The sequence below is a fragment of the Salvelinus sp. IW2-2015 genome, linkage group LG20 (assembly GCF_002910315.2).
Source record: "Salvelinus sp. IW2-2015 linkage group LG20, ASM291031v2, whole genome shotgun sequence".
In the NCBI taxonomy this organism is placed as follows: domain Eukaryota; kingdom Metazoa; phylum Chordata; class Actinopteri; order Salmoniformes; family Salmonidae; genus Salvelinus; species Salvelinus sp. IW2-2015.
In genome coordinates this window covers 32986438-33014091 of record NC_036860.1, presented here as the reverse complement: position 1 = coordinate 33014091, position 27654 = coordinate 32986438, and the positions used below count along the sequence as shown (strand labels likewise).

At 40.5% G+C, this 27654-nt stretch overlaps 1 protein-coding gene across 2 annotated transcripts in view; it reads left to right on the top strand.

The window, feature by feature from the left end:
- The window catches only part of LOC111981913 (opioid-binding protein/cell adhesion molecule homolog), a 380076-nt gene that overhangs the window by 306163 nt on the left and 46259 nt on the right, over nucleotides 1-27654 (top strand). For both annotated transcript variants that reach the window (XM_024013402.2, XM_024013401.2), the window contains one exon: nucleotides 2835-2960. In XM_024013402.2, coding sequence (XP_023869170.1) covers nucleotides 2835-2960 — 126 coding nt within the window. The remainder of the gene's footprint in view (nucleotides 1-2834; nucleotides 2961-27654) is intronic.

Below are 27654 nucleotides of genomic sequence, written 5' to 3'. Positions count from 1 at the left end.
CGAGATGTGTAGACTCTGCTCCCTGCTTTTCATCAGCCAGTTAGTCTGGTCAGGTCTCCTCGCTCTGAAGTCACACTGAGGGAAAGTAGACTGCCAAAGGTTAAGACCCGCTGAGGGAGTTGCAGTGTAGTTTAGCGTGTCCCTTCGCTTTACAACAAAATGTCAGATTCCTTGGTTGAGGTGTTATACCTGTTTTGAAAGCACTTGACTACTGTTGCTACTGTTGACTGGCTAAGGTTGATAGAGGGTTGGAGATGGTTTGTAATGTACTTATGGCATTATTGATGTGATAAGAACCAGTGATGGCTGATTAAGGTGTCTGTAACTAAAATCAGGCTCTGATTTTTACATGTTGTGTTGACCATCTTCAGATGCTTACTTTGCAAAAGTAAAGAGTTCAACAAAACGGATATTTCCAGCACCAAATTCTTAAGTGAAATTGACTATACATAAAGACGAACTACACTGAACTAAAATATAAACGCAACATGAAACAATTTCAAATATTTTACTGAGTTACAGTTCATGTAATGAAATCAGTCAATTTAAATACATTCATTAGGCCCTAATCTATGAATTTCACATGACTGGGAATACAGATATACATATGTTGGTCACAGATACCTAGTTGTCTAGTTGTCTGTAGTTTATGCCTGCCCATACCATAATCCCACCGCCACCATGTGGCACTCTGTTCACAATGTTGACATCAGCAATCCTCTCACCGACACGACGCCATACATGCTGTCAGCCATCTGCGGTACAGTTGAAATCAGGATTCATCCGTGAGTGGCCATCGAAGGTGAGCATTTACCCACTGAAGATGGTTACGACGCCGAACTGCAGTCAGGTCAAGACACTGGTGAGAACAACAAGCACGCAGATGAGCTTCCCTGATGGTTTCTGACAGTTTGTTCAGAAATTCTTCAGTTGTGCAAACCCACAGTTTTATCAGCTGTCCGGTGGCTGGTCTTGGACAATCCCGCAGGTGAAGAAGCCAGATGAGGAGGTCCTGGGCTGGTGTAGTTACAGTTGGTCTGCGGTTGTGAGGCCAGTTAGACGTACTGCCAAATTCTCTAAAACAATGTCGGATGCAGCTTATGGTAGAGAACTGCACATTCACTATCTGGCATTAACATTAACAGCTCTGGTGGACATTCCTGCAGTCAGCATGCCAATTTAACGCTCCCTCAAAACTTGAGACATCTGTGGCATTGTGTTGTGTGCCATAAATGCACATTTTAGAGTGACCTTTTTTTGTCCCCAACACAAGGTGCACCTGTTTAGTGATCATGCTGTTTAATCAGCTTKTTGATATAACACCTGTCAGGTGGATGGATTATCTTGGCAAAGGAGAAATTATCACTAACAGCGATGTAAACAAATTTGTGCACAACATTTTAGAGAAATAAGCTTTTTGTTTATCTTTTATTTCAGCTCATGAAACATGGGACCAGCACTTTACATGTTGCATTTATATTTTTGCTCAGTATACTTTCAGTAATTTACTTGTATTTTCTTCATTGATTTGTAACGGAACGTCTCATCAAAATAAAATAAAATAGTATTGGTCACATACACATGGTTAGCAGATGTTATTGCGAGTGTAGCGAAATGCTTCTAGTTCCAACAGTGCAGCAATATCTAACAAGTAATATCTAACAATTCCTCAACAAATACCTAATACACACAAGTCTAAGTAAAGGAATGGAATAAGAATATATAAATATATGAATGAGCAATTACAGAGTGGCATAGGTGAAGATGCAATGGATAGTATAGAATACAGTATATACATATGAGATGAGTAATGCAGGATATGTAAACATTATTAAAGTTGCATTATTAAAGTGACTAGTGTTCCATTCATTAAAGTGGCCAATGATTTCAAGTCTGTATGTAGGTAGCAGCCTCTCTGTGCTAATGATGGCTGTTTAACAGTCTGATGGCCTTGAGCTAGAAACTGTTTTTCAGTCTCTCGGTCCTAGCTTTGATGCACCTGTACTGACCTCGCCTTCTAGATGGTAGCGGGGTGAACAGGCAGTGGCTTGGGTGGTTGTTGATGGTCTTTTTGGCCTTCCTGTGACATCGGGTGCTGTAGGGCAGGTAGTTTGCCCCCGGTGATGTGTCTGGAGAGCCCTGCGGTTGTGGGCGGTCCAGTTGCCATACCAGGCGGTGATACAGCCCGACAGGATGCTCTCAATTGTGCATCTGTAAAAGTTTGTGAGGGTTTTAGGTGACAAGCCAAATCTGGAAGGATTGGAGAAAGATATTCTGTGGCATTTAAAGGTAGGTTAGGAACTGTCCCCTAAATGAGCCAAAAATGAWCATTAGAAATGCATAATAATTAGAGCATGAGATCCAAAGGTCAATGAGATGTAGGAGAGCAAACCACTCACCCCATGGTCCCCAGTCACTGGTTACCTACCTATCGGCCTTTCCTATCCATTATAATAACCATTATTAGCTACACTGGATGTGACAATTGCAACATGTAAGTCCAGGTTCAAGTTTGACTTTTATTACACCCACATAGCAGTCAATGCAAACTGAAATCCAACATTCAAATTGCATATGCCTATCTAAAGTATATATTTATACATTTATACATGATATAGTGTCTCGTGAGAATGTACAATGTTCTACATGGTAATGACCATAAATGAGTTGTAAGCTTACCACATAGTTTTGATGGTTTGAATTGTGATGGTTGAGATGAGGTCAACATTTTTCTAACAAAAGTACTGTACCTATATTCTTACTAAATGTATAATTGAATGATTGAATGAAATTATAATTGAAAGTACTATGTTTTTTTTCTCCACTTTCCTTAGTACCTGCAAAGATCACAAACATATCGACGGACATCACAGTGAACGAGGGCAGCAACATTACTCTAATGTGTCTTGCCATTGGACGACCAGAACCCAACATCATATGGAAGCATCGCTCAGCAAAAGGTAAGACAGGGCCTCAACCAATACTAACTCTGCAAACCTTTGAGGTGGGTCGTTCTTGAATTGCAGTGGCATTTGGGCATGTCATTTTTGATCAAATTAACCGAATTTTTCTATTCTAAATCAACTGATATGGCAGCTTAATGACTTTCAATCATTTTTAAGCAGTAGGCTAGGAGTAGTAACATCAATGATGGTTACACCAATGACACATTTTAAGAAAATTGAGGGTGTTCTTAAATGGAGGCCACAGATGCTCAAATKTAAGGTAATTAACATTTTATACATTTACCCTGGACCAGTGTGTATATGGTTCCACACTTTTCAGTGTTAAAGAGGAATTGACACAGATTTAGCACCATCAAATGTAATGACATTTTGTGACGAGGTCATAGATATGCTCATGTTTTCATTATTCATAGAATGTTTGGAAATTAAGTAGTCGGTGTTTGTGAAAATTCTATAGTAATGAATGAGCAAGTGGCCATGCGTTTGGGCAATTAATAGACACTAGCAGTAAATAAAAGCAAATAAAACTTGTCCGTCTTGTCCAGGTCGGACTCTACACAGACCCGGTGCTCCATTACCAATCACAGCTAGAGTAGACCTGTTATGCAAAAAGACCATGCCATATAGCCTATGCCATTCACATTGATGTTGCACTACTGGACTGTGCTTACAGGCAGCAGAACAATGCAACTTTGTTTAGATAATTATTTAGAAAGCACTAGCCATAGTCACAAAAGAAACCTGAATGGTTTTCTGCAAATATATAAATACCACGTCTTACTTTTGGGAACTTTAAATTGAATCCAACAACCAAGAAGTAGGCTATTTATCCCTCAGTTGCCTATGCACAACAACAACAACAACATTWGCCTGAGCCATATTAGCTCAAATCTAGCAAAGAGGACGGTAGATAAACCCTCACACTTTTCAGCGTGTAGTTGCCAGTCTAAATTGCACTGTGAATACAATGACGAATTGTTCCCTGCCCCGCCTGCAGCAGCCTGCCCCAATCCCATAATAACCAACGTTTTAACAAGTGATGTGATTTATAGCTGGCCTGCCTGCTCATTTGATCGATGCCAAATACATTTGGACAACTATGAGATATGCTAACAGTCGTTCAAGTTTGAGTAGATGAGTAGCTATTTTATTAGTGAATGAGTCACATTTCTTGGTAGCTAACCAAATGACTGCAATCCCAGTAGCTGTAGCCACCGAAGCTGGGAAAAAGTTTTGCAGAAGAAGTCTGACACTCAGCCACTTCCAGGCGATGACATGACATCCTTCCAGCAGCTACTTCCAGCAGCTACAGTACATGGCTCTGTGTCATTTTAGGTTCCAGCTAGCTTAATGATTGAGCTATCAAGTCATAGACTGTAGCTAGCTGGCATAATAAGTAGACCTGCATAAAGAGTGAATAGATAAGCAATAGCCTTAGCCACATACTACATAGTTGGATTGATTGTGTTGAGATTCCCAATTACTGCCCTTTTCATCCGTTTTTGTCCAACATATTGGGTGAGTGAAACTGAAACAGTTCGTCGCCAGGATGACTGGAGGCAACAAATCGAATCCAATTTTATTTGTCATAATACAACGGGTGGAGACCTTACAGTGAAATGCTTACTTCCAAGCCTTTACCCAAAAATGCAGTTTTAAGAAATACCAACAACAAAAAATATATATAAATAACAATTAATTAAAGAGCAGCAGTAAATAACAATAGCGGGGCTATATACAGGGGGTACCGGTACAGAGTCAATGTGCAGGGGCATCGGTGTCGAGGTAATTGAGGTAATATGTACATGTCGGTAGTCGTTTAGGCAGGTTACCTTAGTGTTCTTGGGCACTATGGTGGTCTGCTTGAAACATGTTGGCATTACAGACTCAGACAGGGAGAGGTCGAAAATGTCAGTGAAGTCACTTGCCAAATGATGTACTAACTGTGATTTACTGCCTGATGGCAATTTTTATGAGACTACCTATTTTATTTAACCTTTATATAACTAGGCAAGTCAGTTAAGAATAAATTCTCATTTCCAATGACGACCTACCTAGCGATCTATTGGATCATTTTATGAATCATTCATTGACTACATGCATGAAATTTTACCAACAGTGCCTTACTCTACGTAATAGAATTTTGAGTCAAATAGAACCTATTTTTAAAACCTCTTATAAAGTTGGTTTTATTATTTTAGACCAATATTATGATTATATGTTTGTTTCATTTCTGTACAGTTAAAACAGTTTCAGTAACTCTTTAAATTGACAGTGTGGTGCTTAATGCTGACACTGTTACACGTTGTCAGTGTTAGGGAATTAACACTTTTAGTGTTATGCAATAACACATCAAAGGATTTTTTAACACTACGAAGTGTATATAGTTTGCACCAATGGTGTTCTGCTCATATAGTATTTTTAACCATTACTCCAAGAGGTCCGCATCTCTTGACAAGGTCGCTTAGTGTTGGGTTAAGGACGTTACAATATTATAAACAATATTGAATTCATTTTCAGTCCTTTGGCCTTCACCAAGTGAGTTCCTAGGCAAATGTTATCATTAAAATTCAGCTCTTTATGACAATACATTACATATCTCATAAAACCTTACTTTTATGGCCTAGGTTTACCCTAATACAGTGGCTTGAAACTCATTGTTTACAGGCCACATCAGGCCTGCAAGTCACATTATGCTGGCTTGCAAATTGATGTATAATTCCTTTTGGAATCCAGCAAGAGTTAGGATATCCAACAGTGGGAGTTTTCATTCAACCACAACCTGCATTCAGATTGAATATCAGAGTTATAAACATTGATAAAGGAGACTACCAAAACCCTTTAAACTGGAATAACAATTTCAGTAATGGTGGGAATAAAACGAACTAACTGATTGGATTACTTAAGACAAATGTATGTTATTATATATGTGTAGCATAAGATTAATCAATCAAACAATGTACTTGTAAAAACACATATAATAAGAATGATCCCCCCCCCCCAAAATATACCTGCAGTAGAGCATGCTGGGAAATACGATAATGATGTGTGTGGTTTTGATGGGAATGTTTTACTCTCCACAGAGTAAGACTGACACACTCACACTCAACGTAATACCAACACTGGGGTTATTTTACACCAATGAGTGTTCATTTAACATTTACAGAGTAAATTTACCGCAAGAATCAACACTAGAAATGTTACACTGAAAAATCAACACTAGGTAACACTGGCCAATCTGCCGTGTACTCATCACTGCTGGGACAAGCCAATTTGCTTGCCCTAATTCCTTTAAACAATGCATAAACATATAATGCTGCAGTATAAAGGACTTGGATTATGTAATAGCTACTGTAAATTGGACAGTGCAGTTAGATTAACAAGATTTTAAGCTTTCTGCCAATATCAGATCTGTCTATGTCCTGGGAAATGTTCTTGTTACTTACAACCTCATGCTAATCGCATTAGCCTACGTTAGCTCAACCATCCCGTAGGGGGCCCACCGATCCTGAAGAAGTTTTGACTTATTTTAATCTAACTGCACTGTCCAATTTACAGTATCTATTACAGTGAAATAATACCATGCTATTGTGCACAGTTTTGAACATGAAAAGTTATTAATAAACAAATTAGGCACAATTGGGCAGTCTCGATACAACGTTTTGAACAGAAATGCAATGGTTCATTGGATCAGTCTGAAACTTTGCACATACACTGCTGCCATCTAGTGGCCAAAATCTACATTTCACCAGGGCTGGAATAATACATTATGGCCTTTCTCTTGCATTTCAAATATGATGGTACAAAGAAAAAAACAGTTGTTTTGGTTTGTATTGTCTTTTACCAGATCTAATGTGTTATATTCTCAATATTTCCATAAACTTAAAAGCTTTTCCTTTCAAATGATACCAAGAATATGTATATCCTTGCTTCAGGGCCTGAGCTACAGGCAGTTAGATTTGGATATGTCTTTTTAGGCAAAAATTGGAAAAAAGGGGCCAATCCTTATTAATATACAACCACCCTAAAACAAATGCCCAGATTTTCCAATATTTAAATTGAATATCATCATTTTCCTGCTAACTTTTGTCTCATTACAACCCAGAGTTAAAGGGTAACTGTTTAATGAAAGCCCTGTATGAATAAAGCAGCACCAACAAACCAGATGGTGTCATTCTGCGTGATTGGAATTGAGTGTAATTAAAACCATACTCCATTTCAATGCAATGCATACATTATGGTGGCAATGTTGATCTACCAACTCTACTCTATTGAATTGGGCAATAACAGAGAAAGGAAACCAATATTAATTTAGTTGTCATTACAGGAGCCATAGACGGACACGCAGCACCAACAAAAGCATCACAAATCACTTCTGTGAAAACCAATAAGCAATGTCTTTAGCTGAGACTGTCTGTTAATGTCAGGGAAATGCAGAGATATGGCGGGTTATCTTACTTGGCATTTATGTGCGAGCTGTAATGAAAGAAAGAAAGGAAGAAGATGAGGGATGTTTGGCTGCCTCGGAAAGAAATTCTCAGACGTGTGTAGGAACTTAAATGCGTTCTAGAGTGACATTTCTCCACTCTTTTCCCAGTTTGCCTCCATCTCTGTCGCTTCTGATTATGGACCACTCCCAAAAAGCATTTATGTCTGTAAGAATTGCAGTAAAGTGACTGCTAAGTGACTGGGCTATATTTTGACTACACATTTGAAAATAAGTCCAATAAACCAAATTATACATAACTGAGCTAAACAAGCATGACTAAATATCAAACAATCAATGAGAGAACCTCCAAGGCATCGAATGGGGATTATTCTATCTGGTGTGAATATTGAGTATCACATTCAGTGGTGTCAGCCAAGAACATGAGGAAATGTAACTGAAGCAGCTACTGAAGCAGAAAGGCACCTCACCTCACAGTGTGGAGGATGACAAGTGACAGGACAGGAGAGCAGCCATCACTGAGAACAATATTAGCTAAATTATATTTTCAATACTGCTGTTGACATTTTACAGTCCACATCCCAGTGGGGGGGGGGGGGGCATCAGCCATTCCCTTAATACCGTATATGTAGTTGCCCTCAGTCATTCCCTTATTTGCATGTGATCAATTCAAGTTTAATATTGATTCAGTGCACTACAAGCCTGTGTCTCCACTTCTTTTTTATCGGGGACAACCGTGAATTATTCAACGCTGCCCCTTCATCTTTGGCTGCCAGCCTCTCTAAAAGGATTAGAAGATGTATGCATGAGGAAAACAGTGCATGTAGAGGACAATGCACTGCCGGGCCAAATGGATCAATGTGGGCCATTAAAGGGGGCACATGTTATATGGAGGAGGTTACGAGTGTCCATTCGTCCAACTGTCAGAAACTTCATATTGGACATTCCTAATTTAAAACGATGGTAAATACTAAAGACTTTGCAGTTTGCAAATGAGTGCTGCATTGTGCGGCCTACACCGTGCCTGCTGCACTGTCACAATCTGATCAACAGCTTGATATTCTTTTTGCTGCCTTATCCACTCTCCCATTCAATGTTGTTGTAAGATTGCTATTTTTACACGACACAGCACAGACAACACAGAAGTGACAGCGGCCGTCAATCAAGTTGTCTACTTTCCTTCAACGATCCACTTTTATTTCCAAATTGTGTTCTAATTTGTTTCTTGGGGGAGACAAAATTGCCAGTTAGGAAAGTTCCTGTTGGAGGCTTGAAGGTCTGTGCCCTCTAATTTGGCAGTGTCAGTGGATGATTGACAGCTCTATGGCATTGTGGACTGACGTTTTTGGCTCTTGGCAGCTCTCATGATGAGTGGCAATCAGACTATTATACAGGGGAAAACGTATGGCATTCCATTTGCTGTGATATGTCTTTCAATGGGAACAATCTTACATTATTCCTGATTGCTGTCTGTCAGTGGAGTGATCACGTAATCAGTGGGGAGAAAAGTCAGAATCCTAAAGGTTTGCTTACCCAGTGGGATGGGAAAGTTCTACAAACAGCAATGGATTGTATACAATGTAAAGTGAACATGCAGGGATGAGCATAGGTTTTCTTGTAAGGTTTGGGTTAAGACATTGGCCAATGTCCTGTCTACCACTGGCAAAAGGCTTTTACCTGATGTAATTATTGGTACTGTCTTGGATGAGCATGGCCCAATCTGCTTCATGCTTTTACAGAAGATCTGTTTTTTAAGGGCATAAAGAAGGGCTGCCCAAACCTCTTCCTGGAGATCTACTGTCCTGTAGGTTCAGTCCAAGCCTAACCTATGTTACGAAACCGATAACTAGCCTACTGATTGTGCTGTACTCGTTATGTCTTTGGGTCTTAGGCCTACTTAACTGGTCTGTAACCTGATTTTTGATATGCATCTATGTGAGAAATCAGTGTAAGCACCTAGGTGTTGAATGTACTGTATATGTGCCCAGAGAGACAGCAACCTTACCTTCTGTCTCTCTTGACCTCTTTCCAGTCCAAGTGGATTATTATTTGTGACCGACTGGCTCGATTTGGTCTTATGTAGTAACAATATAAATGTCATTTTTTACATTGGATTAAAGAGACTCTGTAGTGTATGGTATATCATACACTACAGTTGAGGAACAATGGGAAAGCCATTCTGCTTTGAAAGTCGATCAACTTGTAACCTCACTTTTGAGAAAATGGCCCTTGAATGTTTTTGGTACCTACTGGAGAGCTTTTCTTTTTCTACACCCATTCCATATTGAAATAGTTACTTGCATAGTGGAGTCTTTTGTTTTGACATGTTACTAACTAAACAATGACCCATAATCCCAACTCATAACGTTACTACCCTGCATGAATCTGCTAGCTAACATTAGGCTATAACTAGCAATGCAAATGTTCTGAGATATGAATAATATTACTACACACATCATACAGGTAACGTCAGATAGCTAGCCAGCCAGCTAACGTTAGCTAGCTAGCTAACAGTACACTTTAACTTGAAATGAAAACGACTTTCTGACTAAATTAGAAACGTGTAATATCGGAAAATGTAGCTAGCTAGACTATCTTAACCGTATACATGGATGGACGCTTCTCCCGCTCTGTCATGGATGCCATGGTTGCCCTTAGTTTGAAGATGTAATCCGGAACCTTTTGTGTGTTCTCTTTACGACTCCGTCTGCATATTTGCAATTAAACAGCAGAATTTTCTCCATCTCCATAGCTATCATACTCTAATTCCACTGATTTCAAAACTCTGTCCTCCAGAAAGTGGAGAGCAACACTTATGCAGGTCTACTATGTGATATCTTTCAAAAAAGCTGCGTTAGAAAGGATTACCTACACATACTGACCTGCTCATATTATAGACAGAAGCGAGCTACATGGCAGACCAATCCAAACTCATTTCTCGGCATGTCCAGCCCACTCATTATCTCAGCCAATCATGACTAGCGGGAAGGTTCCCTCTTTTTCCATGGCTAAACCAAATAGGCACGTCATTTACTAATTGTATTCGTATTTACAGATGGCATACAAGTTTGTTATTAAGGCACATAAAAGTTCACATGTTCGAGAGGGCATTTCTGCCCAGAAATGCATTTAGATTTTTAAAAAGGTTTACGTTCAAATGGTGCTTCTGTGAAGTAGTGACACGCGACATACGCCTAGTTTCCTGATACGGGTCACATTTGTTCAGATGGTAAAAAAAGATAAATATGTACAAAAGGAAAAAATACCAAAGGCATGCCCGGAATAAAGACTCAAAAACAAACTAAAGGCGTCGTTGCCACCAAACAGCAGCAGCAGCCCCATGGCTTGAAACCTGAAACCCTGACTGACGATCACACTAATTGGCAGCACCCGATGTGCTTATCAACCAGMCTCAGCATCTGGACAAGGTTGATGCTGTCCCCTGGAGTGTGGACGTGGTAGTGAGCTGTAGTGTGCTGTCTAAACTACCTAACCTATTCCCCAACACATCCCAAAATATAAAAAGTCACATAAACCAGGTTTATGTGATATAAAAATGTCACGACAGGCCTGATGGAAACTGCACATTTGTCTGGAAACATTCCAAAATGTCGACAAAACTAAGAACTAAAATGAATTATGCGAGAAATCGTGGTGGGAACACCTTTATGCCATATATTGATATAATAACCATCGTATCAAAGTAAATTTGGAGTCACGCGATGATGTGTTTGTTGTGTGGTTGTCACACTTTGACTCTGGGAAGCAAACGTTATTTTTATGTGCACTACATCATCACACAGCCTTTTATCTGTAACAAGTCAATTTGATGGTAACACATCTCTGGTGAAAAAATGTACATATTGTTTTTACGTGGAGTTTAGAATATCTGCATGAAAATCTGTTGCCTATTGTATTGAAACCTAGCTACTGTCACCCATTTCTAAACCTAGCTACTGTCACCCATTTCTAAACCTAGCTACTGTCACCCATTTCTAAACCTAGCTACTGTCACCCATTTCTAAACCTAGCTACTGTCACCCATTTCTAAACCTAGCTACTGTCACCCATTTCTATTTTCCTGAATTGTCAAAACTTGAATACTTTTTCCCCTCCTATTTATTTTCTATTAAACTTATTTAACTGCCAAGACACAATATGTACACTATAAACACTAGAGCTGCAGTTACACAACCTGACTACAGAAACACTCAACTCTGAGATAAAGCCATTCTCAAAACAAGAAGCCAGTCAAAATAAAAACCATCAAATGCACTGCTCTGCATTCAGGTAATTTCTTCCTGCCAAAAGTATCTGACTTGAACAAACCATAGGACAACCTGTAATCCCTTTGGTTCTGAACTGAGAGACCAACTCCATTCACTCGACCTATGGTCACAAGCGCCAAGCTCCATCTGATACGTAGGCAACAATGAGAGACTTGAAGCAACCATCAGCAGGGACACTCGAACATCGACCACAACATTCACTAGGAACACCATCCATGTTGCCCAATGCCTCTTTGCTCCAGCCCTGCACACTCACTGGAGGGGAACCTCTAGCCATATCCTCCTCACTTTCCTCCACCTTAACACTAAACACACTAGGTCTACATGCTGCAGGAACTGTCAACTGCTCCTCAATGACAGGAAGTGACAACACCGGAGGATCTGGCTTCTCCACCAACCTTACTTCTTCAAGCTCCTGATTCTCATCACAAGACACAGCCATGTCACCCTGCAAAACCCAGACCGGATCTTCCAACGGATCCTCACAACACGACTGGGAAGAATCTCCTCCCTCCCATAGCGCAGTGAGAAGTGTGTCAGCCAAATCAACACCTGACACCCAAACAACCTCATGGTCAGCCTGCTGACCACAACCTCCTCTACTTAGGCTAAGAACGTGTCAGCTAAAGGAACAAAAGAATCACTGACAATCTCTGAGTCTAACAGATCACTTGGGGGAATCAAATCCATTATCATACCACTAAGACCACCTAGTTGCTCAGTGACACTTGAATSAACCTCATCCTCAATCTGCCGAGGCAACACTACATCACATTTCTCTGCACAGGTCTCAGTTAGAGACACACAAGACTCACCTTCCTGACTGGGGAGAACTATTTTCTGGGAACCACTGTCTAGGCAAAAAATGTCCCCACAAAAATCATCCTCCCTATCTGGTTTGCCATCAACACTCCTCTGAACATGAGAAACTTCACAAACAAGGGATACCTCAAAACTCTCCTTGAGAGACTCCGTCCCCTGATCCACCTGATCACTTGGGGAAACTAGCTCATCACTCTGATCACTGGTGGACACTGGTTTAGTAACAAGACTGTATGACTGACTCGCAAAACACAAACTTTCTCCCCTCTATGCTGCCTTTCATTCACTATCGAAGACGCTCATAGTCTAAGAGGGGATCCATTTCTGGACAAGATTGATGTCAGGAGTCCATGAAAGAAGGTCAATCATGAAAGGAAAGGCTGCAAAACAGTTGAAGTGCAAAACATATACGTCAGTTTTAGGCCTTTTGATCAATACTTAAATTGGTTTGATGAAAGGTATGTGTAAGGTTAAAAAGTCAAGAAAACAAACCTTTTCACACATTTCCATTTTCTCCTCATTGCAAATGAACCAATAACCATTAGCCAATGACAAACCAGCATTAGAAACAGGGCATGTGGTCTCTAGGCAATGAATCTGGGGGTATGTTCAAGAGCATCGACTCTGATCTCTCTGTACTGGAAACTTATGGATGGAAAAGACAAATGAGGTTGGCAAGCAAGGTGCCTTTGCTTCCATGTAGTCCCCCTTGGTTGCTTTCTTCATTATCACTTTCCTGTATCTCCATTTATTGTGAATAAATATCAATACTCTTTGCTAAAGGTAATGTAGTCAGAGATGACACAAATGTTTCATATCGCCTTGTTCTCCTCGGCGAACAATATTTGTAACGCAATATTGTCCACGTTTATACGGTTGCTTGCAAGAATCATAGAAAACTGTCTGCAATCATGTTGCAAAGGCTTTTGACACATTTGTCAAACACTTAGACATGATTGGTAATTACTAACACTGCATGTGTGTGCATGTTTGTGTGCCTGCATCTATGTACGCGTGTATTTGTTAATAGGCATTACTGTAAGCTCATTGTCCTTAATGACCATTGAATTAGGCAGAGCCAAAGTGATCCAAAGCCTCAGTGAAAACACTCTTTTTTCTAGAAGCCAGCTGTTGTAAATTGTTTGCAGACCTCCTCATTCGCCACATATGGCAGAGAATTTGATTCGTCCCTTTTCCTTTGACATTGAAGCATTTGACACTTTACAAAATGGCACTCGACAATTCATGTGCAATTGGTGAGTGCCCACAGGATACATAAGCAGAGAGACATATTCATTTCTGATGAATTGAAGTTGCAGTGCTGCATAAAATTATATTCTGAAAATCATGCTGTTGGAGGATGTAATACACTGGGTCCTCTCTGCTGGCTTTCTCTGCAGTCTCCCTCATGAAAGAATACTATAGTATACTTAAGCAATAAGGCATGAGGAGGTGTGGTATATGGCCAATATACCACGGCTAACGGCTGGTCTTACGCGCAATGTGGAGTGCCTGGATACAGCCTTTGGCTGTGGTATATTGGCCATATAATACCACAAACCTCAGAGGTACCTTATTGCTAGTATAAACTGGTTACCAATATAATTAAAGCAGTAAAAATAAAGGTTTTGTCATACCTGTGGTATACCACGGCTGTCAGCGAATCAGCATTCAGTTCATTATTTTGGTCAAATAATCTCTCCTGTGGATTTTGACCACATTGAGGTTGAAGCACTTCTGACACCATGATATGGGCTCAGCTTCAAAATGTTAATTATCAATTTAGTGATGCCGAGCCCTAACCTTACTCTAATTATTGATGAAAAAACAGGCCAATTCCGGCCCTAACCCAATGTATAATGTCAGGGCCCATCGGGCTCGGGTCGGGTAACAGAGCTCCAATTCACTGTAGTGTTCTTGCGGACTTGCTATAGTATAAATACTCTAGTAAAAAAAAATATATATATTGTACTGTTTTTGCTGACTTTAGTATACTGGAGTATTTACTATAGTGTTTTGTTTTATTATCTTTGACATAGAAGTGTTCTCCTTGAGGAAACACTAAAAGAGCAAATTCTCCATAACCTGTTAGGGAAAGTGGGATACCTAGTCAGTTGAATGCATTCAACTGAAATTTGTCTTCCACATTTAACCCAACCCCTGTGAATCTARGTCATCGGAGCCTGGGGAACAGTGGGTTAACTGCCTTGCTCAGGATAGGTACTGTAGGTAGGACTGGGGTCTGAATGGATCGGTTCAGCAGTTCTGCTCTCTTCTATAATCTGTAGGGAACACAATATATGGTCTATACTTGGCATGTAGGTTTCTCACTTATGGGTGGCACAAATTGTGATATTGGGTAGGGGAATGGGAAGGGTATATGCAAATTGATACTGCAGCGTTACTATAGTTCAAAAACGGTAGTGTTTTTGTGGACTGTAGTGGTTTTGAGGACATTACTGTAGTATTCTATATTAAACTGTAGTATTTGATCATGTGGGATTATCCATTGGACAGAGAACGATGAATACTGGCAACACTCTGAGAAGGGGAAAAAATCTAATACACTGACATCAACATTACCGTCTTGTCATTAGGTTAAAAATATGATAAGATAATTAGTAGGGTTGCAAAATTCTGTGAACTTTCAATAAATTCCCAGGTTTTCCCGAAATCCCTGTTGAAGGATTCTCGGAATCAGGAGGGAATAAGCAAGAAATCCGTAATCCTCCAACCAGGATATCTGGAAAACCAGGGAATTTAGGCTTGATTCCTGGTTTGTCTGAAAATCCTTCATAATTGACAATATTCCACCTTAATCTCATGTTCTGGTTTTTATTGGAGGTATAATCATAACCACTTACCAAAACCAAACAAAAAACACATCTTACACATTAGTGTCTCCAATGCAGCCGTTTTTATCTCAATTTCAAATAATTTCAGGGTAACAATTAAGTACCTTACTGTAATTGTTTTCAATCAAAATTGTCAAAACGAAACGAAAATAGCTTCTTAGCAAAGAGCAATTTCTCAAGCCAGAATTTAGATAGGACTGTCTGGGAGAGGTCTGAGTGGGGAGGGAAAAACTGAAAACTAGATGTTATTGGCTGAGTGATTTGGAACTTTCTTTCTTATTGGTCTATTTACTAATTTACCGCTTGGTGATGTCACTAAGCAGGCCAAAACTCCATCCCACCAAAATATGCTGACATTTCAGGCGGTCTTTTCAAACAGCTCTTACACTAAAAGGGCATTATCATAATTTTCACAATTTTACAGTATTAGTCCAACCTTGTATTTTATGAATAATTTATATATAAAACACAGGAAAATCAAATTTTTGACTGCGCTGGGCATTTAATAGGATTACCATGTAACAATTATACTGTGGTAAATACTGAGAATCCTGACCCAGTTTAAAAAGTCCCTCTAATGATTTTGAACTATGCTGGGAGGATATAAGAATGCCCCATTCATTCTCAAAATGAGATTCACATATTACTTGAAGTAACTTCTATGCCATTATCCCGTGTGTAAAATTGGATGCCTTTGAAACTAAACGCCTGGTGCTCCACTTTCCTCTGTGTGCATCTGCCGCATAATATTATCTGTTTTTACAGTTATCACCTGCAGTGAAAAACAGGACACGATAAAAGTCTGTGTGAAGTACAGTCATAACCATTGTCTAAAACTATTTTCAATGTCTGTAATAGAAGGTTTTAAACGCTCCCATGACTTGTTGATAGTTTGGAGTGTGTGTCTGATCTACCAAGCTTATCTGGAATCAGTAACACTTTATGTGACACATCCACCATATGATCCAAGCTGTTATTATGATTGCATACTGTGACAGACATTTTATGCAATTATTACAGCTGGTGACTACCTCACCCAGTTGTGACGCCTTCTGCTTATTTCTTCAGGTAAACTTCTTCATGGTTTTCGTCAGAGGCTGACATCAGGACGGATATGACGTCAATAATCAATGTATATAGTGTCCATATTAGGACAGTCACACATCCATCTCCAAGTGTCTCTGACACCAATTCCAAGTGACTCTAACACAACTTCCATTGTTGCATGTCCTAATACCAAACACCTAATACTTTTTACCTAACCTAATACCTATTTTATTCTCCAATGGAATCAGAATATGTGTTCCACTCCTTCAGCACCATTAGCTTGCCATTAGAATGTTTTATTTTATTAACCTTTATTTAACTAGGCAAGGCAGTTAAGAACAAATTCTTATTCACAATAACGGCCTACCCTGGCCAAACCCTTCCCTAACCCGGACGACGCTGGGCCAATTGTGCGCCGCCCTATGGGAAGGGCCAGTGAAAGCTGCCTTAGACAGAGCTTTTTTCAATGATGGTAGAAAACAGTGGCTTTGTGGCAGACTATATCCCACGCATTTATATCTGCTTGGCCGTGCCTCAAAAAAGGCCAAGGGGATTGGAAAAGACATTCCGCACTCAATATCCAAAGCAGCTGCTTGGCAATGCCTCTAAAACGTAGTGATTTTATCTTGAAGAAACCAGATAACTCAATTGCCTATAAAGCCTAATGACTGCCATTTAGTGGTAGCTGTTCACTATAGTAGAATGGTGCAACACTGTAAACCCCAATGTGCTGTCATTATTAAAAACCTTTGGGGAAACCCGTTGTACTTAAAATATCTGAGTGTACACTCACAAAGTGATTTTGTAGTCATTACTCAAACCAATCGAGTCACTGTGACACTATAGGGGGGTCCAGATTTGAGTTGTATCAGCGTGAACATTTTGTGTAACACCCCAACTAAGGCCACACCTCCAATAAAATGTCCCAGTGTGTCTTGCCTTTTTGATTGAATTATAGTTACCACCCATGACTGTATTGGTAAGTGAGAGAGACATGATTATTAAATTCTTAGATTTTCAGTCAAATCAAATCAAATTTGTGACATGCACCAAATACAACAACTGTGAAATACTTACTTACAAGCCCTTAACCGAGAATGCTGTAAGAAGTTTTGAGAAAAATAAGTGTTAAGTAAAAAATAAATAATATATATTTTTTAAATAAAAGTAACAAATAATTAAACAGCAGCAGTAAAATAACAATAGCGAGGCTATATACAGGTACCGGAACAGAGTCAATGTGCGGGGGCACCGGTTAGTTGAGGTAATTGAGGTATTATGTACATGTAGGTAGAGTTAAAGTGACTATGCATAGATAATAAACAGAGAGTAGCAGCAGTGTAAAAGAGGGGTCTGGGTAGCCTCTCATTAGCTGTTCAGGAGTCTTATGACTTAGGGGTAGAAGCTGTTAAGAAGCATTTTGGACCTAGACTTGGTGCTCCGGTACTGCTTGCCGTGCAGTAGCAGAGAGAACAGTCTATAACTAGGGTGGCTGGAGTCTTTGACAATTTTTCGGGCATTCCTCTTACACCGCATGGAGGTCCTGGATGGCAGGAAGCTTAGCCCCAGTGATGTACTGGGCCGTACGTACTACCCTCTGTAGTGCAAAGCGGTCGGAGGCCGAACAGTTGCCATACCAGGCAGTGATGGAACCAGTCAGGATGCTCTCGATTGTGCAGTTGTAGAACCTTTTAGAGATATGAGGACCCATGCCAAATCTTTTCAGTCTCCTGAAGGGGAAAAGGTTTTGCCGTGCCTTCTTCACGACTGTCTCGGTGTGCTTGGACCGTGTTAGTTTGATGGTGATGTAGACACCAAGGAACTTGAGGCTCTCAATCTGCTCCACTACAACCCCATCGATGAGAATGGGGGTGTGCTCGGTCCTCCTTTTCCTGTAGTACACAATCATCTCCTTTGTCTTAATCACGTTGAGGGAGGGGTTGTTGTCCTGGCACCACACGGCCAGGTCTCTGACCTCCTCCCTATAGGCTGTCTCGTCAGTGTCGGTGATCAGGCCTACCACTGTTGTGTCATCGGCAAACTTAATGATTGTGTTGGAGTCGTGCCTGGCTGTGCAGTCATGAGGGAACAGGGAGTACAGGAGGGGACTGAGCACACACCCCTGAGGGGCCCCCGTGTTGAGGATCAGCATGGCGGATGTGTTGTTACCTAACCTTACCACCTGGGGGTGGCCCATCAGGAAGTCCACGATCCAGTTGCAGAGGGAGGTGCTTATTCCCAGGGTCCTTAGCTTAGTGATGAGTTTTAGTGCACTATGGTGTTGAACTCTGAGCTGTAGTCAATGTATAGCATTCTCACATAGGTGTTCCTTTTGTCCAGGTGTGAAAGGGCAGTGTGGAGTGCAATAGAGATTGCATCATCTGTGGATCTGTTAGGGCGGTATGCAAATTGGAGTGGTTTTCTGGGATAATGGTGTTGATGTGAGCCATGCCCAGCCTTTCAAAGCACTTCATGGCTACAGACGTAAGTGCTATGAGTCGGTAGTCATTTAGGCAGGTTACCTTCGTGTTCTTGGGTTCAGGGACTATGGTGGTCTGCTTGAAACATGTTGGTATTAGAGACTCAGACAGGGAGAGGTTGAAAATGTCAGTGAAGACACTTGCCAGTTAATCAGCGCATGCTCGGAGTACACGTCCTGGTAATCCGTCTCGCCCTGCGGCTTTGTGAATGTTGACCTGTTTAAAGGTCTTACTCACATCGGCTGCGGAGAGTGTGATCACACAGTCATCGGAACAGCTGATGCACTCATGCATGTTTCAYTGTTAGTGGCCTAGAAGTGAGCATTGAAGTAATTTAGCTCGTCCGGTAGGCTCGTGTCACTGGGCAGTTCTCGGCTGTGCTTCCCTTTGTAGTCTGTAATAGTTTGCAAGCCCTGCCACATCCGACGAGTGTCGGAGCCGGTGTAGTACGATTCGATATTAGTCCTGTATTGACGCTTTGCCTGTTTGATTGTTTGTCGGAGGACATAGCGGGATTTCTTATAAGCTTCCGGGTTAGAGTCCCGCCCCTTGAAAGTGGCAGCTCTACCCTTTAGCTCAGTGCGGATGTTGCCTGTAATCCATGGCTTCTGGTTAGGGTATGTATGTACGGTCACTGTGTGGATGATGTCATCGATGTACTTATTGATGAAGCCAGTGACTGATGTGGTGTTCTCCTCAATGCCATTGGATGAATCCCGGAACATGCGGTCTTAGTGCCAGCATCGGTCTGTGGTGGTATGTAGATAGCTTCGAAAAATACAGATGAAAACTCTCTAGGTAGATAGTGTGGTCTACAGCTTATCATGAGATAGTCTGCCTCAGGCGAGCAAAACCTTGAGACTTCCTTAGATATTGTGCACCAGGTGTTGTTTCCCAACATACATAGACCGCTACCCCTAGGCTGCTGTTCTATCCTGCCGATACAGTTTAAAACCCGCCAGCTGTATGTTCTTCATGTCGTCGTTCAGCCACGACTCGGTGAAACATAAGATATTACAGTTTTTAATGTCCCGTTTGTGAAGTCCTGTGGCCTTCACCAAGTGAGTTCCTAGGCAAATGTTATAAATATATAAAACTTTTTATGACAATATATTGCATATCTCATAAGGCCTTATTTTGATGCCTAGCTAAATTACGCTAACTTTCCCAAAATTCACAGATTTGAGAAAATAAATCCTGGTTGAAGGATTTCCAGGAATCTTCCAATTGGGATTTCTGGAAAACCTGGGAAATGTACCCGAATTTTGCAACCCTACCTGCACGTCACTATATGTTGGCTTGCAAAGTGATGTGTAATTCCTATTGGACTCCAGCCCAGGGTTAGAATATCCAAGAGTTGGTATGGGAGATGGCATCCAATGGTTTAAGTGCAGTACCAGCTGCACTTTGATAAATAATATCACCATAATCAAGAACAGATAAAAAGGTTGACTGAATAATCTGCTTCCTACTGCTTTGAGAAAGGCACAATCTGTTTCTGTAGAAAAACCCAATTTAAATCCTAGCTTCTTAACCATCTCATCTACGCTGAGTATATAAAACATTAGGAACACCTGCTCTTTCCATGGCATAGACTGACCAGGTTAATCCAGGTGAAAGCTATGATCCCTTATTGATGTCAATTGTTGTATCCACTTCAATCAGTGTAGATGAAGGGAAGGAGATGGGTTAACAAATATTTTTTAAGCCTTGAGACAATTGAGACATTGATTGTGTATGTGTGCCATTCAGAGGGTGAATGGACAAGGTAAAATATTTCTGTCCTGCTAAGCATTCAAATTGTAACGAGTACTTTTGGGTGTCAAGGAAAATGTATGGAGTAAAAAGTACAATATTTTCTTAAGGAATGTCGTAAAGTCAAAGTAGTCAAAAATATAAATAGTAAAGTAAAGTACAGATACCCCCCAAAAATACCTAATTAGGACTTTAAAGTATTTTTACTTAAGTACTTTACACCTCTGGTATCATCCGCATATAGATGAAGTTAACTATTTTTAACAGATTGACCAATGGTGTTTATATTAGTAGTGAAGGGAATAGGTCTCAAAAAATGTATGTACATCAAGAAATTCAGACTTAACCCCATCAATCACGATGGCCTGAGTTCTGTCTCTAAGATAATCATGAAACAATGAACAGGTGTCAGAGCTCGGGCCTATCGAGGACAACTTATTCAATAAAATAGCATGACAGTATGAAAAGCTTTTGACAGGTCCACAACAAAGCAGCCCATTTAATTTTAGTGTCTAAAGCATTGATAAGATCCTTAACAACTAAAGTGGTTGCTGTAATAGTGCTATGCCCAGAACTAAATCCTGATTTGTTTACATTCAAAATACATTTCTCAACATTGTACATTTACCAAGGATTCAAGAATCTTAGCTAGGTAAGGAAGCCTTGAAATGGTGACAATTATTAACATTACTACTATCCCCGCCCTTATGAGCACAATAACTGATTTCCATACATTTGGAATATTTCCCGATAACAATGTTAAATGAAAAATGTGGGTTATTGAGCCAACAATGATGGGCGCTGCACACTTAAGCAGACTGGGATCCAATTGGTCGGCCCCTGTGGATTTCTTGTTGTCTATTGCTAGCAAAGCATCCAGGACTTTTTCTGTAAATAGCCTAAAAGAAAAGCTTTGACTATCATTTCTCTAATCATTCAGCAATTTTCTCCTATCAGCATCCAGCCCAATATCATTGTGAATAGTGAATAGGCTTGGAAATTATTTCAAAGACATAAAATGGTGATTAAATGCATCAATGATGGCATTTTGTTTTCGTAATGAGTCCAGTGTTTGATATAATTTATTTGACAGAGTGGAGGAACTAGAACCCTTCTGGGATTTGACAGTTTTCCAGAATTTAGCCTGGTTCCCACTACAATCCGAAAGAGCGGTTACATAATAATCAGATTTAGCCTTTCTGATTTGTCTTACACAATGATTCCCCAGTAGCTTAAAAACGTGTCAGTCCGGGCCGAAGCCTGTGTTCCTGGCCCTGACCGAAGCATCATCTATTTTATGAAAAACTTCTGATAATTCCGGAGTAACCTTTAACCCTTAATTCTTTGAAGGGAGCATTATTATCCACAATTATATTGAAAACATATGCAAAAAGGCTTAAAGCTAACTCAGGTTCAGGGATAGCTGAAATACAAGCAAGGTCACTAAAAAAGCCTGTTCACTGAAGTTTTTAAAGTGACACAAGGCTTAGATTTTTTTTATTCTCAAATCTCTCACACAAACAACTGGGCAATGGTCACTAATGCCGTGGGCGAAGACACCATTAAAAACACATTTCTCTGGTGTATTTGTTAAGGAAGATAAATCAGAGTTGACTTGAAGAATCTTTAGGGTTGGGCCGTGTAGGACTTAGTCACCAACTGGGTTAGGTTTAGATCCTTACACATGTCTTTTAGATTGTCTGAAGCATGCATTTCCCAATCATAATTTAGATCACCCAGAATAATAATGTTTGATTTAATAAAAGAAGACGACAAACTAGTTAACTCCTCGAATGCACAAAGGTTAGACGAGGGAGGACGGTAGACCCTTACAACAGTTATAGATACATTTTTCTCCAGACAAAGGCTTAAAGATAGTAGCTCCAATTTTTTGGCAAGGGAAATGGATTTCAGTAAGGAGACTGAGAAATGATTTTTTTGAAGAATGGCCACTCCACCACCTCTAAGTAAGTAAGCTCCTAATGTTCAGATGCATCAACCCAAGTCCTTTACAATTTTTTAAGTCACATGTAATCTCCAACTCAAACAAGCTACGTTCAATAGGCGGTTGCAGGCCCTGTCTGATGGTTGATATTGATATAGTCGGTATGGCTATAAGATTGCATAGAACTGCACCATGTGGTCTATCCTTATTAGTAATAGAGGATGGAGTAGAAATTACTTTTCCAAGGTTAGCACCATAGGGCCTGAGGCCGTAGGCGATGTCAATATGGGGAAATATCAGACTAACCAATGATGGAATCTTATAAACTGAATTACATGGGCTTTGGTTGCTATCATGCTGCAGCCCAAGCCCTATCCTTGATTTGAAAACCGAGGGGGTATTCAAGTTTATGGAATTCACATTTGAACTTAAAGCACTGGGTGAGCAGACCACAGTGGGCTTCTCTTTTTAGCCAACAATAGCAGCCCTAAGAGTGGAGTTCAAACGAATGGGTACGCTGATAACACTTAGAAAGGATGGGAGGTATTACCTAAGCAGGGTTTGGTCTGCCACTGAGTCAATATCTTGAAATGTGATGAGCGGGTCCAGGCTCCTAGATGGTTTGGGTGGAGTCCATCATCACTGTAGAGCCTCTTTTGTTTCCAAAAAGTTTTGAAATTGTCAATAAAAGTTATGCCAACAGAGTGGTAGTAGTCTTTAAGCCAGATATGAAGCGCTAAGAGCATGCTGAACTTTTCGCTGCCGCGACCCAGCGACAGCACGGGACCAGAGATAATCGGTTACTTTTGAGAGCCTTTCAGGGTGTTGGTCAGCCCAATAAAATCCTGTTTTATTAGCTCTGATTGACCCTTTTTGATATAATTTGATCCCATATGCACTACAACAGCAGCAGCTCTCGGCTGCTTATGTAGGATGGACGGAAGAAATCCTGCGATATTCTAAACTGTAGACCCCGGGTAGCATAGGGTTTTTACTCCAGGAATCGAGATGTGCCTCACCATGGAGCTACCAATGATGATGGCTGGAAGACGGTGAGTGGCCGTGGACATCCGGCCTTTTCTGAGCCTCCTTGAGGACCGACCACCCACATCCGAACAGGGGGGCTGGAGAGCTTCAGACACCCTCAAAGCTTGATGTGAGAGGGAGACCGAGGGGTACTGGCCTGTGGTAGAAACCCCATGAGCTGGACCCTCAGGTGATGGGGATGAAGGAGCAGGAATCTCGAAGCAGGTGGGAGAAACAGTTGGTCAGCAGGATGGGATTCCACAATGCCAGGGTGGAGGGATTAGGGGAAAGGGGGATGAGGTGATGGGGGTTCATAATTCAATTTCTTAACTTGATTATCTTACTGGGGGTTTCCATGTGGCGGTGGCACAAGAACTGAAGAACTGTTCTTTGTAATGTGTCTTAGATTAGAAAAGTTGATGTTTGGTAAAAAAAAAACACACATTCTGAATTACTATTGAATCAATGGAATTACTTCACTCTGCTGTTGGATATGTGGTGAATGATTTAAAAAATTGGGGAAAAGTACAGTCCTTTGTCTTTAACACCCTTCAGTTCAGTGCACTCCACTTGTACGAATCACGGATGTGAACACCATCCTCTCATAGTGGTCAAACAATACTAACAATGTAGTTCAATCAAATGGTCCATGATGGATGTGATACTTGTAAGGGAAGTGAACTATACAGACAAAACTACAGTACATGTGGCTCCTGTAGGTAAACCAAATCAAATCAAATCAAATTTTATTTGTCACATACACATGGTTAGCAGATGTTAATGCGAGTGTAGCGAAATGCTTGTGCTTCTAGTTCCGACAATGCAGTAATAACCAACAAGTAATCTAACCTAACAATTCCACAACTACTACCTTATACACACAAGTGTAAAGGGATAAAGAATATGTACATAAAGATATATGAATGAGTGATGGTACAGAACGGCATAGGCAAGATGCAGTAGATGGTATAGAGTCTGTCTCTTATACACATCTAGATGTGTATAAGAGACAGGTATATACATATACATATGAGATGAGTAATGTAGGGTATGTAAACATTATATTAAGTGGCATTGTTTAAAGTGGCTAGTGATAKATTTTTACATAATTTCCATCAATTCCCATTATTAAAGTGACTGGAGTTGAGTCAGTATGTTGGCAGCGGCCACTAAATGTTAGTGGTGGCTGTTTAACAGTCTGATGGCCTTGAGATAGAAGCTGTTTTTCAGTCTCTCGGTCCCTGCTTTGATGCACCTGTACTGACCTCGCCTTCTGGATGATAGCGGGGTGAACAGGCAGTGGCTCGGGTGGTTGTTGTCCTTGATGATCTTTATGGCCTTCCTGTGACATCGGGTGGTGTAGGTGTCCTGGAGGGCAGGTAGTTTGCCCCTGGTGATGCGTTGTGCAGACCTCACTACCCTCTGGAGAGCCTTACGGTTGTGGGCGGAGCAGTTGCCGTACCAGGCGGTGATACAGCCCGACAGGATGCTCTCGATTGTGCATCTGTAGAAGTTTGTGAGTGCTTTTGGTGACAAGCCGAATTTCTTCAGCCTCCTGAGGTTGAAGAGGCGCTGCTGCGCCTAATGATGGTGAGTTGACGTTGCTCTTATATTCAGTAGTTCCTCCCGACTGTATGTAATGATTGTTTTGAGGTAGGGCCTACGGAAGGCTGAAATCCATCCCTACATCCCGGATGGTCCCCTGAGTGAGCTGAGTAACATGGCCCGTGCAATAATGTGGGGTGTAAATCCATTAAGGCTTCCCTTTATCTAGTTACATGTCAATATTTTAATCCACCACTGGCCATCTTCCCAGCACTAAGAACTGGTTGGGTTGTGGGTGTCTTTCAGAAGGCACTTGCTGAGAAAGATTAGAAGTGACTTAGGCGAGAAAGGACATGACATTTAAGATGAAACCTAAATCTGATACAATATTGCCCAGGGTGTGTTGTATTATAAAAGCTTGTTACTCAGCATACACAAAGTTCTGCTTAGGACTCAACGGGTAGCCTTGTATTTCTCCTCTGCCATCGGTTCTCCTAAAGCATTTGTTTTGTGTGTGAAGGCTTTATCTCCTTAAAGAAAAGTGTAAACAAATCAAGATTGATTTACCTCTCTTGGCATATTATGTCTGCGTTGTTTGGCTTAGTCACGTTTGTTGTAATTTGTGTTGGGTTGTTGTTTGGAGATTCTTATCCTATGAGGCTCTTGAGCGTTGTTCTGGCAATATCACATCAGTCAAGTACTTCAGCCCTAAACACTACACAGCTTCATTTTTATGGGAGCAGAACCAGAAAAGAAAACATGGAAACATTTCTAGGAAACAAATTGAATGGCAAAACTATTCATTTTATGTTCAGTGTTTAACCTCGAGTAGTAAGTAAACACTGTAGCCCTTTCCTGCAGTCAATGACCAAAGGTGCGGTCTTTGGCCTCATGGGTGGAATGTTATTCATATTTTTCTTAATTTCATAATTAATGATGATTAAAAAAAATTACCTGGCAAATCCAGTGTTTTCTATGTCAGTTTTGTTAGAGTTCAGTCTTCTGTGATGTATATAACGTGTAATATTGGGAAGCAAACGTCAAATTGAATACATGTCAACTCTATATCTGACAAGGCACAGGTGTGTTCTTTTTTTTAAGCCCACAACCATGTGTGAGAGATGTATTCTTTTGTTTCAAAGTAGATTTGTTTAAGACTACCAAGAATGACCATGCGTGACCCTGATTTAGCCCACTGCAGTAAAATTACGGTAATGTATTTATTATTTCATTTCTTTCATTTGGTTATAGCAATTGCTTTTTCTGGATTAAAAAGTGGAACATTGCACAACAACAGCTTGTGTTGGTAAAAGTACTGTACCAGGTGAATGGTTGACTTTAAAGTTTGCTGCATAGGTCATACCAATTTCTTCTTAAAAAATTGTTAGGGCGAAGATACAGTACTACATAGTTTCAATAACAGTAGTAACCCTCACCCACTACCAATACATGTTTTGCTAAAAACCACCCAGTGGCCTTCAATAATGAATACAAAATGATCTCCATACAAACTTGAGTGTTACTGATGAAAAATGTACAACAATGGAGTAAAATGTAGAGACATGAAGTTTGGAAACGGAATATTTGGAGAAGAACACAAACTTTCTCCTTCATGAATCTCCCAGATTGCACTGCAGTGATAAAGCTGTACCTGTGGTGCAGCTTGCAGATGCCTCTTCCTAAAACACAGAAGGCAAGGTTGCATAATCAACAGACCTCTAGGAAACTTCTCAACTGGGCCCAGATGCAGACACATCTGTGTTTTTAACGGCAGTGATTAATAATGCATCACTCCTTGGAGGATCTCCAGGCCTCCTACAAGATGTCTTCTCTCTCTGTCTGTCTGTCTGTTGATACAAAGGCTGTCTCCATCTCAGTTCAGATACAGCTAGTAGGGCTTGTTTTGTTGAGAGATTATGTGCAGTGATGGTGAAACTTTACTGAACAACATATTTTCACCACCCACTCTGTTAAAATAATGTATTAAACTAACACTATTGGTAGTGTTATGAACCACATAACCAACCATTCATAATGCATCATGGCTCAATAATATAAGTAGTGGATACATGCCAATGTTCTGTACTTTACCTTGGAAATAATGGACAACCCAGCGGGAAGAGGCAGAGCTGAGTCCCTTTGCGGGGTTCATTTTCCCCAGGTAATGTACAGAACGGAGGCGTTTATCCCGCTTATACCACAGTTGTCGATAAGAAAACAATATGAAACACACATTTACTGGTAGAAATACTTTATTTTCGTTGACATTTTCATTTTTATAAGCAAATTCATACRTTTGGTTGCTAGAGACATGACCCAGTCATTCATTCAATTAGTTTGATATTTATGGAGCGACCCTTTCGTTCGTTCTTTATGTTCCATGGCAACGATCTTATTCGTCGCTACGGCTACACAGTCACGACCTCTGCTGCCAGAATAATAGCAAAGTAGCTGTTTTCTATTGACATCCATTTGGA